Genomic DNA, 14,429 nt, shown 5'->3' on the forward strand with positions numbered 1-14,429 from the left:
GGAATTGGGACTCACTCCTGAGAAGAAATTCAGAAGGACAGAGGATACTTGATCATATAAGTAACATACAACTACACGACGGACCGGATATTCATGAATGGAAAGCTGAGGACAATGGGAAGCTGGTATCGAAGAAAATATGGGAGGTAACCCGGGAAAAAGCGCAGAAAGTAGAATGAGCTCCTCTTGTATGGTCAACGAAGATTATCCCTCGACACCAATTCATCCTATGGATCGCCTTCTGGGAATGACTCAGCATTCATGATCGTATCAACAAGTATATATGAGCATCCCGGACGCGAGTTGTCATCTATGCAGAGGAAATGATGAAACCAAAGATAACCTATTCGGGAGTAGCTGTATTGCTTCGAAGTTTTGGGACATATTTTTATAAAAGCCTAGAGCTGATCAGTTTCCCGAGCGAATGGAATGAAATCAAAGAAGCGACACTACTTAGCCAATGGAAATAGATTTGCAACAAGTGTGTTCAAGTGTGGCTTTGGAGCAGTGGTGTATAACATTTGGCAAGAACGGAATGCAAAGTTATATGACAGAACCCGCAGGAGCGTTGAAGAGTTATGGAAATATATTGTATCGGATTGCAGCTCCCTCGCGGGAACGTGAAGAAGAATTCCAAACACGGAGCTGAATTGGAAAATCTGCAGGAACTGAAATTTACCGTTTTTTGAACTCACTATAATTAAAAATATTGTAATTAGAGAATTCATTTACGTTTTTAGCTTTTTAGCTTTTATTCAGAATGTTACGACTTCAAAATTATTCTAGGCCTGTCTAGAATAATCTTTTAAACTTGTGATTTTTTTCCCGTTTTTGAGAGTGTTTAATGAAATGACGCTAAGTCGTTTTTCCAAAAAAAAAAGAAAAAACACTATTAAATTTATATTCCAAATCTATTGGAGATATTAAATGATTTCACATATAGAAAATGTTTAAATTTAAGTTAAAAAATATAACACTATTGTTAACTGGTCAAATACTTATTTTACTTCTTTTTTTTCATATTAAAAAATTAAATTTAGGAGGCACCTTTTGTTGACCCTTTGAAATTTAATTATGTATACCATGCCATCAGTAAGAAATCTGCTTTTTCAATAACATTAGTTTTCATATATATATAATATATTTATGTTTAACTCAATTTGTCCACCAAACTTGTGTAGTTGTCTCAAATAACTTATTTTTAGATAAAAAATCACAATCATTTATCACCTTAATCTTTTATAAATTGTTTCATTTTTTTACTTCATAGTGTCCAACGAAATAAGAAACTTATAGTTTAAGTAACAATAAAATGAATACAACCGACTGGTAAGGTCAAATTTAATTGATGTTACAACATTTCTTGAGCGAATTACTAAGACATGTTACTAATATGTAGCGGATTTTGCGCATCAAATTGCAATGGATTTTAGGGACTAAATTTGCAACTAGTTTAATTAGTCATTTCGCAACTAGCGATTGCAAATAGAACTAGTGTGGATTTTTAAAAATGGTCTGGATGTGAAGTCAACTTGTACCCATCAATTTCTGAAAATAACTTTTTGCACTATACCAAGTGTCTTCTATCATCATCATTCATGATTACTTGATTCAAGCTTTCTTAGTCTTTGTGTGGACTAATATTAATCTAAACTAAAATTTTTTAACTTACAATAAAGTTTTAAGGATCTAACTGGATATAAAAATAAATTTTAAGAACTTCTATAAAAAAAATATTTATAGTTTTTCCTCCATTCAATGCAACTACATTGTGGGGATCAAGAAATAGACAACACTCTTTGTAAAAAAAATTGCAATGTATAAAGCATTTGAAATCCGACACAAATATCAGTCTACACCAAAGTTTTCTAACTCAGAATAAAGTCTTAAAAAGGTTTAACTGAATAAAAAACAATGTTTAAGAGCTTGTATACTAAAAAGTACTTATTTATAGTTTTCTCTCCCTTCAAGACCAAGAAATTGACAATACTCTTTCCAAGAAATTGACAATACTCTTTAAAGAAAAATTAAATTGCAATGCATTAAATGTTTGTCCGAGACTAATATAAGTCTATACCAAAGTTTACTAACGCTCAATAAAGTTGTAAAAGCCTAACTTAATATAAAAAAAAAAGTTGATAAGAAAATAATTATTGTAGTTTTTCCTCAATTCAATGCTGGATGTGTGGACCAAGAAATGGACAAAAATCTTAGTAGAAAAATGAAATTGCAAATTATACAAGTTTGATACATAAATATGTTCTTGTGTGCAATAATATACATTTCTAAAAAGTGGATGGTCATCTCTATTATATTTTGATAGGTGATACATTTAAGAATTTTTCGAAACAAAATGAAAACTTTCCAAAATACCAACCAAATCTCATCCCCGGAAACTAATTCACTATTTATAAATCACATTGTGATCTTGAAAATATATCTTCAATTCAAGTTGTCTTTCCAACATCTTCTACTTCTTAGTCTTTCGTTTGTAGGAATTAAATTATATGTCATATATCCATATTTGGATCACTCTTTCTGTTGTAACTGAACGCGTGAGATGACGTAAGCAATAAAGAACAACACAGATTTTAACGTGGTTCACCAAGATAAACTTGGCTACGTCCACCAGAAATAGAGAATCTTATTAGGAGATTAGAACAGAGATTACAACAGTACAGACTAGGGTTATGACACGAGTTTATATAACACTCGGTCCCCCGAAACCCTAATAGTTACAAAGCTGGGACTGAAAACGATGCTCTCAAGGCAAAGACTTCAACCTTTTGAAGTGTCTGACTACACCTTTAAATAGACTTCAACTAGGTCAACACAATATTTTGACAAATAATATCCAAAATATTATCATAATACTTTCCTAGTTATATTACTATAATAAAAGATCACATTTCCTTTTGTGTTAATCTTATTTTTCTTAAATCAATATTACACACCAAAAAGATATACTTTCATTTTGTTCAATATTCTCTTTCCTTACATCATCAATTCAAGACACCTCAACAAATCTCCACCTTGACTTGAATTCCCTCAAATTCCCCAAATGCATTAATCAATGCTCAAATATTCTATTCCTCTCTCTGATCCAAAGTTGTTATAAGACAACTTAACAGATGCATTTGTCAATGCCATATGACCTAGATGCACTCGTCGGTGTCGGATGACCCAGATGCACTCGCTAGTGCCGGATGACTTAGAAGTACTCGCCGGTGTCGGATGGCCTAGATGCACTCGCCGGTGTCGGATGGCCCAGATGCACTCGTCGGTGCCGGATGGACTAGATGCACTCGCCGGTGCCGGATGGCCGAAATGCACTCGCCGGTATCGTATAGCCCAGATGCACTCGCCGGTGCCGGATGGCCCAGAAGCACTCGCCTGTGCCGGATTGTCCAGATGCACTCGTCGGTGCCGAATGACCCAAATGCACTTGTCTCTCTTCTAGATCCAGAATTGTCTCTAATATAGTTTAACATTTTCTTAGGTAACTCAAATATTCAAGTCTACTCAGCAAATCTCCATTTTGAGTTGAATACTCTAATTGTTGCAAACCATAATAGCACAGACACATTAATTAATGCTAGATGTGACCCAGATATATTTATCAATACCAGAGATGGCCCAGATATATTTATCAATAACAGAGATGACCCAAATACATTAGTTAATGTCAGATCTGGCCCAGATGCATTAGTCAATGTCAGAAATAGCCTAAATACATGAGTCAATATCATAGGTGGCCCATATATATAAGTCAATGCCAGAAATGGCCCAAATGCATTAGTCAATGTCAGAGATGACCCAAATACATTAGTCAATGTCAGATGTGGACTAGATACATTAAAAGGGTTAATTAAAATGAAGAGTGAAATTATTATTTTTATTCATTAAATAAAAAAGATTTTTTTGATAAATTTTTAGATCAAGTTACATATTTTTTTTATCAAACTTAATTGATTTTAATTTTTAACAACAAAAAAAATTCTTATAACAAATAAGCATTTGTTCAAATAAATTATTTATTATGTCAAAATCAAAAAGACAAAGTCAAAGCATTTTCTTTTCTCCTTCTGCAAAACCCTACTCCTAGCTTCTGCGGAAAGCCAAGGTAGTTGAAACCCTATTCGTATGCCTGTTTGGTGAGAAGTGTTAATTCTTATAATCTGATTTCATTTTCTTTTTGCATTGTACAGTCTGCAGAAGATGTCGCCGTTTCCGGATGAGATTCTAGCAAACATTCTTTCTCGATTGCCTGTTAAGTGTCTGCTCCGTTCAAGGTGTGCATCTAAATCCTGGCTTGCCCTAATCAGTACTTCATATTTCGTTAAATTGCATCTGAACCGATCTGTCCAAACCAAGAGCAACCTCGACCTCCTCCTGTGGGACGGCGATACCTATAGGGTGGACTTTGATTCCTTAGACGACACCGTTTTTCAACCTATTGATGTTGATAACCATCCGTTGAGGTGTTATAAGAATTACGAGACCCTTTGGGGCTCCTGTGATGGCTTGCTTTGCATGTCGAATCCCATTGGAGATGTCATTTTATGGAATCCTTCAACCAGGAAATCTATAAACTTGCCTTACACACCAACTGAATTTTCCAGTGAGAAGAAAGTCTTAGAAAATACTCGACGAGAGCGAGTTTATCAACTTGGTTACGATAACATCAATGGCGATTACAAGGTGGTGAGACTTGTGGTACTTTATGGGAGCCAGTTTAAAGATTTTGAGGTTAAGGTTTATAGTTTAAAATCAAATTCCTGGCATAAGTCAGAGAATTGTCTTCACTGTCCGGACTTTAACAGAACTGGAAATTCAATAGCCGGGGGAGCTATGCACTGGATCTCAGATGTGATATCGGATTCAAAAAAAGAAAGCTCAATTGTTGCCTTTGATCTTGGGACTGAGAAATATAGAGTAATTCCTCCACCACCAGAGTTTTTTGGTCTTGATTCTTCTTTATATTTGGATAATTTAGAAGGGTGTCTTTCATTAAGTTATCAATACCAATCAATGAGTGTAGATGTATTTTTGTTAAAGGAATATGGCGGGAAAAGTGAATATTGGTCAAAATTTGTTACAATATCACCAACAATTCCTTTTACATCCGTTTACACTGTGAAACCTATTGCCTATTCAAAATGTGGTAAGAAAGTACTCTTGGACCTTGATTTTGAGATACTTGTTTGGTATCATTTAGAGCATGATTCACTTGAGGAAATTTGGGTTGATGGTATGAAAAAATTCCTTGATGTTCTCACTTGCGTGGAAAGTCTCGTCTCCGTCGATGTTGCCGCAGATGTAACCAATTCCAATGCTAAGAAAAAACTTCATAAAAAAGAGGACAATAACATGTGAGTAGAATAGATACATTTATGTTAAGTTTGATTTAGAAGTTGGAGATGGGTTTCTCTAAAATCTCTAGATTTTTGTTTTTATAGGAACAATTTTTTATCAAAGGGGTTCAAGTTGGTGCTCTAATTCCTACAAGGTATCTAGATTAATGATCAAATATGTGCACTTTTCTCTGTATACTATTTGCTAATTTGATCATGTGTTATTTGGAAACGCCCTTTATATCATATTTATTGTTTGGATATCCAAATTTGCGTGTTATACAAGTCACTTAATTCCTTTAATATGTCTATTCGTTCGCGATTTTAGAATATGATTGATACTGAGATCATTTTGCGGGTTAGACAACATGTACAAAGATTAGAAGAGGGTTTGAGTCTGAATTCAATATTTGTGTTTTTTATTTGTGACAGAAAAGTCGGGGAGGTGGTGGAGTGATGTAGAGAATTGATGAAGGTTTCAGATCAAAATGGTAGAAGCTAAAGTAAATGACTGCTTAATGATGTTTTGGATTCAATGGTGTATTGCAATTGCATACTAAAAATGATTGTAATTTTGAATTAGACTAAGTTTTGAATGATAGTGACAAAGACCATTTTAGATTGGAAACTGTTATATTTGATGGTACATTTTCATTTTCACATTGCAATTTCAAATCTTTCTCCATTTCTGAAATATTATTAGCTGTTGTAGCCATAAATTAGGGATTTCTAAACTGATTGTCTCCTTAAAAGGCACCAAACCAAATGAGAGTTTTTTTTTTTTTTTTTACTTTTCTATTTGTTAAAAAGGAATATAATCGAAGAGGCATTTCGCCATTAGTTTGAAAACATTTTTTGGTTTTGGATGAGAAATTATGTTCTCTATTCAAATTTGATCTTATATTGAAAACATGAAAATTGTTTTCAGATTTCCATTTAGCCTGTCTTTAAATCAGAATATTGAAAGTAAATTTTGTTCTTTTACAGTAGCTATATATATTTTTACTAAGTGGGGATAATGATTTATTTTAATAGAGTAAAATTATGTATATTTGGGGTGATCATAATGTAAAGTTTTTCATACTAGTACAATTTAATAAGCGACTTGTCAATCAAATGTGCCTAATTCGAAATTTAGAAGTTTATGGGATTACAAGTGAAGATGCAATTTACTATTCATTTCAAGATTTCTAGTGTTTTGTATTGATGTCAATTTTCTATTCTTAATAAAATAAAACCAGTGGTCAAAATATGCATATATCAAGATATTCTTGCACCACCATTGCAAACAAAATGTGTTTTCAAGTAAATCAGAAGTAAATGAACTATTTAGAGTACTGATGGCTTGTTTTATTGTTCCTTATGCACAAATATTCTCTAATTAAGACATTGGACATTGATTTTCAGTGAGCCTTATTTGGCATAATTTAGAACAGCAGTCATTTGAGAAAATTAAGGTTCATGGTATGAAAGATTTAACTTAAGTACACACTTACCTTGAAAGTCTCGTCTCAGTCATGTTCCTATTACTAAGAATCATAAGGAAGAAGAGAAAATGAATATGTGAGTAAACTAGACAAATTTGATTTACAAATACAAAAATGTTTTCTCTTTATTCTCCAGATTTTGGGTTTTGCAGGAACAATTACTTATAAAAGGGGTTCAGTTTGGTGCTATAATTCCTATCAGGTATCTAGATTTCACTGGTAATTTAGAAAATTATTGATATTGAGAACTTTTTGCGGGTAGACAACATGAATCAAGATTTGAAGAGGGGTTGAGTCTGAATTCAAGATTTGAATTCAACAGAAAAGGGGTGGAGGTGGTGGACTGCTGCAGAAAATTGATGAAGAGACAGATCAAATGTTAGAGGCTTTGGATTCATGGTGTATTCCTATTGCATAATGAAAATAATGGAATTTTGAATTTAAATAAGTTTTGAATGGAAGTGAAAAAAATCCATTTAAAGATCTATAATTTATCTTATATTGGATATTAATATATCTTATGGATTCACATTACAATCTCAATTGTTTTTTTATGTATCTGAAATATTATTAGCTGTTTCTTGCTGCTGAAGTTAGGGGTGTCTGAACTAAATGAAGAGGATGTTTATTTTTCTATTTGCTATCCCACTAGAATCAAAAGCCAATTTAATTTTTCCATTAGTTTGTCTATGCCTATTTGAAAACATTTTCTATTCATGGAGGTATTTTAACAGATGACAAAATTAAGTGTAAGGGATTTATTATGGCAAGTCAATGTTGATGTCTTAAGGCGGAGGAGACAGTTTCGCACCTCCTCTTGCATTGTGAGTCCGTGGTTTGGGGTTTGGAACCTTCTTTGGACTTTGACTAGGGTTCAACTAATGGTTGTTGGAAACTTTGGGTGGAGGCAGTCAAATTGGCTGGTCTAAAATGGTAGCCTTTTATTCCAGTTATTTTGTGGGGATTATTTGGCTTGAGCGGAACTGAAGAACCTTCGACAACTATAGACGAACGTTGAGGTCCATTCAAAATGTTATTATCATGACATTGGCTAAGGTGAAATCTGGTAAGAACGTGGACTCAACGAGTGATCTAGCTCATTGCTCTTTTGGAAGATCTTCGTGCTTGGTGATTTTACATTTTTATTTTTCTCGTTTTTTTTTTATTTTTCTCTGCATTTTTCATGTAACACATTTTTCGTTGCATTAATGTCACTTTAATTTTCGTGGATCATTTTCAAAATGAAAATAAAAAATGAGGAAGTCAATGCAGTGGAGTGATGCAGAGAATTGAATTGGATAGAAGAAGAAATGGATCAAATGATGAATGGATTTGGTAATGAATCTAGGAAATCCTTACATATTTGCATACTAAAAATAGTGTTTTCAAATTTCTTCATTTGGTCTTTAAATTGGAATATTGAAGGTTAAGTCTCTTCCTTTATATTATCCTCAAATTTCCACCTTTTATTTTCAAGTCTCTCTATTGTAATAAAAGTAAAGTTGTTTTCATATGCAAGTAAAAAAATGACTAATTCTATTACTTTTTATTATTTTACTTTTATTCTAACTTGTACTAAAGTTATCTATATAGATTTAATCTTCTTTGGAATTATGTATAGTAACAAAGAGTACCAATATGATTAAAAATTCTAAGGTATTATTAATTTTGGTTTCTTGATGTGAATATAGAGCAATCAATAATGAAGTGGGCTAGTTAGGTATACTTTAGTGGATAGAGGAAATGATATACAATTTGTCTTCTTCAATTATATACTTAATTTATTGAATTCTAAGGAGTTTGTCTGATAATATTGCATCATCTTTGGATTATCGTCATCTTCAATGTTATAACCGATCCAAGAACAATCATGAATGATAAATAAAAAAAGCATTAATACAATTCTCAACCCAATAAAAGTAAGCAAAAAATGTAATAAGTAAAATGTAGGTATGTTGGGAATAAATGAAAATATCTAGTAAATCAACCAATTAATGATAATGAGTTGATTGTATAGAATCATAGATATATGTAGTGTTTTGGAAACTCCTTTTCCATTGTCTTGAGGCTTCTTTTTGGCAATAAAGACTGTTTTTAAATTTAACTTGCTTCTTTTTTGTACCTTCTGTAAATCCATTGGGTTGTCTCATGTAAGGATATAATTCCTTTAAATTTCCACGAAGAAAGTCATATCTAATGGAGAACCAATATTGAGTCCAAGAATTAGGAATTAAGTTGATCCATTTTCTCAAATAATTTTTTTTATACTACTATTATAACCAAGAAAATCATTATATTAAATAATAAAAAATTTAGCGAGAATGAGAAAAATCTCAATTCATAAATATTTGTACAAAGGTTTGCAAGAAAACTAATTTCTATTTTTTATGCTACATTTTCAGGCTTGTTCGGTATAATTTAGAGCAGGAGTCAGTTGAAGAAATTATGATTCATGGTATGGATCTATTCATTCAAGTTCTCACCTTCGTGGAAAGTCTGTCTAGCTCCGTCGATGTTGCAGCAGCTGTAACCAATGCTAATGCTAAAAGAATCTTCATGAAAAAGAGGATAATAATATGTCATTCTTCGGATAAATTGAGATAAACTTTATATTCTATGTCGATAAATTGAGATAAATTGTAATTGCGGAAACATACCTAAGTATGTAACGAAGAACAATTCATTATGTCATTCTTCGTTATATTCAGATCTTCTATTGATCTTAGATTTTCTTGTTCTGGATCTGGACCTGGATCGGTCTGATGTGGGTGAGGTTTAAATCTTCCAACCCTATATCGATAACCTTCTTGAATGTTTTTGAGAGATGAACATAAACATTTTGTCTGATGAGAGAAACAAATTAGGTAGGCTATCTATATGGGTTGGAGACCTAACCCTTATATACCCATTTATTATCCGTCCCATCAACGAAATAATAAATGATATTTATTCTTATACACAAATATATCCCCATATTTATTATAGATGTCTAAATAAGCCCCATAATCTTTATACTTTAATAGATCACTTTAATTGGGCTTTAATCTTTATATCATAAATAATTCAACAATCTCCCACTTGGTCATATATACTTCCTTCAATTGTATATGATAACCTTAAGAGCTCAAAATATTGTTATCATTTCCAAATACATCTATATCAATCTCGTCCATCAATTATATCAATATAGGATTAAAATGATTTTTGTTACATGTCAATACAATCAAATGACATAGATTAAACATGGGTGTGTAGTGTGATCTTTAACATGTCTAATTACAAATTGGTCCTCCATTATTCCTTATAGAGATCAATCTAAATAACTTTATATTCTTGATTTCTTTAAAATTGAATCTTTAATTTATTTAAAAATTGATTCTTTTTAATGTGCACATAAATTCCAAATTATATTTATACAAGCATCCCAATACAAACTCATATTAAAACTGTATATCATCTAAGTATGCAATATCCATATGAACAATTAATATGTTCATGAAATACCTCAAATAAAAAATATTTAGAAAATTGATCCGTAATTTTAGAGTTTGTCCAAATATATGCTCAATAAATAACTAAACATTCTGAATTTTTTATTTTCAAAATACTCAAACCCATATTACTCTTAAAGTAAAATATATCTTTTGGTAATCTTTATAATGTTATTCTTACATATTTATTATCACATGTGCATAATGTATTCTTACATATTTATTATCACATGTGCAAAATGTTATTCTGACCAATTATTTATCTTCCTTTGAGCCGATTAAATAATGTCATAAATTACATACACACTACTTTCTTAATTTATAAAACATATTAATCTACACAAGAGAACCTAGTTTGGTAGGATGTTGCTTCAATTAATTGATTTAATAAATTAATAACTTATGTACATATTTTAAGTTTGTGTAACTCGACCAATTATTAAACTTTCTTTTGTCAATTTAATAACGGCATAGTTATAAACACAACTGTCTGAATCTTATAAAACAAATATGTTTTATAATTTAGTAATTTGTACCTTATTTAAATTTGTAAATCGACCAATTATTAATTTTCCTTTAGGCCGATTAACAACCGCATAATTACAAATTTAACTGCTTAAAAGTGTACCAAATTTTGAATGTGTTATTAATACTAAAATTCTGAAGGTAGTTTTAAGTATTAAAATTGCATAAATTCTATATGCGTGTAGCACAAAACAAATAATTGTGATAAACATCACACAATACTTCTTAATATATAATATAACAATATTGATAATTCATCCAAATATAATAATAAAAATAATTAATTAATTAATTATATACGGATAAGAGGATTAGAGGCTAAAATTCTAAATTGATAATTCATCCAAATATAATAATAAAAATAAATAATTAATTAATTATATACGGATAGGAGGATTACAGGCTAAAATTCTAAATTTATTAACTATTAAGTTAATTCTAAATTCATTGCTTGTATCTCCAAATTTGCGTTTTATATATATACAAGTCACTTAATTCCCTTTAATACTAGATCTTTTGACAGGTTAGACAACTCTAATTCAAAATTTGTGTTTTTTTTCTGTCACAGAAAAGGAGAGGAAACAGATCAAATATTTAAGGCTAAAGTAAAGTAAAATGGATATGCTTTCTTTTTTGGTTAATGGTGTATTGCTATTGCATACTAAAAAAATTGAATTTTAAATTAGAATAAGTTTTGAATGACAGTGTCAAAGACCATTTAAAGATGTATAACTCATCTTAGATTGAGACTATTATTTTATATTTTTTGTGAAAGATCGTTACTTAAATAAAAAGGCACAAAAGGGAAAATGAATTACATAGTTCAAGAAAAATCGGAGTAAAAACAAACTAAATGAAAGATAATAATAAAAATTGACAGATAACAAATGACAAATAGAATATGCATCCACGTTCAGATGAGAGAGTTGTCGTCGGTGATGATATTATTCCAGATTGTATCCGCATTGTTACAAACACCTAAGAAGGCTCTAACGTTCATCTCTATCCAAATGTGATAAATAAAATGTTGGCGAAGAAACACTTAAAGGTATTGGAGTTGAAGTCATTGCCCTTGGTCTTAGTGATGACGAGGTCTTTGATATCAGTCCATTCATTTGGGAAGATGATGAGACCCATTGATGTAGAGAATCTGTACCAAAGCAAGAAGGCGAAATGGCAGTTTCAAAAGAGGTGTTCAATGGACTCCTCATTTCCCAAGTAAATGAGGTAATTAAGATACGGGATGCTCATGTACGTTTTGATCCGATCACGAGTATTGAGTATTATATGACATGATACATTTTTATTTTCACATTGCAACCTCAAATCTTTCTCCATTTCTGAAATACTACAAACTTAACACGTTTATTGAATTATTGAGATTTTAATCTTAACCCATTTATTAAATTAATGAGAACTAAGTTTACGTTTCTAAACTATTCAATTAATATTTTGTCCAACCTTCTAATTTCATTTTCGTGTATATAGGACTAAATTATATTTGTAATTTTCGTTTATTGAATTTAGCAAAATAATAATAATAATACTTTTATTACAAAATCAATAAAAAATTTCTTTACTTCTTTAACTTTGAGTCTGCAATGAGAAACCCTAATACAAACTTTGAGCCTGCAGTGAGAAACCCTAATACAAACTATAGCTGCTGCAGTGAGAAACCCTAATTTATTTTCTTTCATTGTCCGATCTTCCGATCTGTGAAGATGTCGCTGTTGCCGGATGATATTCTATCTGACATTTTTTCTCGGTTGCCTGTTAAGAGTCTACTCCGTTTTAGGTGCGTATCTAAATCCTGGCTTGCCCTAATCAATAGCCCTGATTTCGTTAAATTGCATCTGAGCCGATCAGTTCAAACCAAGAACATACTCCATATTTTTATGTGGAAAGAAAATATGAAATTGCATCTGAGCCCTAATCATATCTTTATCGTATGGATTTTGATCTCGACGAAGGCGTTCTTCAACCAGCGGTTGTCAATAACTTTCCTTTGAGTAGTTTTCCTGTGATGGCTTTGATTATGATTGTACGGGTCTTGTGATGGCTTACTCTGCATGTCAGACGCCAATTCCATTGACGATTTCTTTATATGCAATCCATCAACTAGAAAGTCTAGAGAATTGCCTTATGCATCGGTTGATTTACCAGATATATATAACATTTTCTACGACTTCGTCAAAAAACTTTTAGAGGAGACATCGAGGAATATGAGGTGAAGGTTTATAGTTTGAAATCAAATTCGTGGCATAGGTCAGAGAAGTTTTCTCACGGTCCAAAGATGGGGAGCTTTGGAGATTCAATAGCTGGTGGAGCTCTACACTGGATCTCATATGTGAAATCGGATACAGAAAAGAAAAGATTGATCGTCGCCTTTGATCTTGGGACAGAGAAATATAGAGTAATTCCACAACCAAAATACGATGGTCCTCATTTCTTTTTATATTTGGATAATTTAGGTGGACTCCTTTCGTTAAGTTGTCATTACGAGTCATCAGTTGTGGATGTATTTTGTTGAAGGGATATGTTGAGGAAAATGAACATTGGTCTAAATTAATTACAATATCACCAACAAATCCTTTTGTATTTTTTCACACTATGAAACCTATTACTTTTTCAAAGTGTGATAAAAAAGTACTCTTGAACATTAATTCGAGCCTTATTTGGTATAGTTTAGAACAACAGTCATTTGAGGAAGTTAGGGTTCGTGGTATGGAAGATTTAACTCAAGTACACACTTTCCTTGAAAGTCTCATCTCTGTCGATGTTCCACCAGCTATGTGTATCTCATACTAAGAATCATCGAGAAGAAGAAAAGATGAATCTGCGAGTAACACTAGATTAATTTGATTTACAAAAATAGAAAATGAGTTTCTCTTTAATCTCCAGATTTTTGGTTTTGCAGGAACAATTACTTATTAAAGGGGTTCAAGTTGTCGCTATAATTCCTACAAGGTATCTAGATTAATGATTAAATATGTGTATTTTTCTTTGTATACTATTTTGCTCATTATGTTTACAATGGTTGATTAGTATAAAATGAATGTTTTTGAATTTTGATGATTAAGCTAATATGATTATTTATTATTTGGAAACACTTTATTGTCGTATTTATTGTATGTGGATCCAAATGAGATCATAAAGAGAAGTATTTCAAGATTTGCTCATTGTCGTGCTATAAAAGTGATCACATAATTCCCTCTAACATATCTTTTCGCTCGCAAATTTAGAATATGATTGATATGGAGAACTTTTTGTGGGTTAGAGAACATGAAGCAAGATTTGACGAGGGGTTGAGTCTGAATTCAATATTTGTGTTTTTCTATGTCACAGAAAAGAGGGTGGAGGTGCTTGAGCGCTGTAGAAAATTGATGAAGAAACAGATGATATGTTAGAAGCTAAAGTAAAGTAAATGTCTGTTTAATACTTGCTTTTGGATTCTTGGTGTATTGCTAATGCATACTGAAAATAATGGAATTTTGAATTTGAATAAGTTTTAAATGGCAGTGACAAAGACCATTTTAAGATCTATAACTTATCTTAGATTGGAGATTAATATA

General features: G+C 31.6%; 1 protein-coding gene across 1 annotated transcript; it reads left to right on the forward strand.

The window, feature by feature from the left end:
- Nucleotides 1–3,318: 3,318 nt before the first annotated feature.
- On the forward strand, nucleotides 3,319–9,445 carry LOC124942980 (F-box protein CPR1-like). The gene is made up of 4 exons (XM_047483547.1): nucleotides 3,319–3,470; nucleotides 4,209–5,372; nucleotides 6,978–7,043; nucleotides 9,244–9,445. The coding sequence occupies exons 1-4, from the start codon at nucleotides 3,319–3,321 to the stop codon at nucleotides 9,443–9,445; spliced, it is 1,584 nt and encodes a 527-aa protein (XP_047339503.1).
- Nucleotides 9,446–14,429: the final 4,984 nt, after the last annotated feature.

This window comes from Impatiens glandulifera, chromosome 6, assembly GCF_907164915.1.
Source record: "Impatiens glandulifera chromosome 6, dImpGla2.1, whole genome shotgun sequence".
In the NCBI taxonomy this organism is placed as follows: domain Eukaryota; kingdom Viridiplantae; phylum Streptophyta; class Magnoliopsida; order Ericales; family Balsaminaceae; genus Impatiens; species Impatiens glandulifera.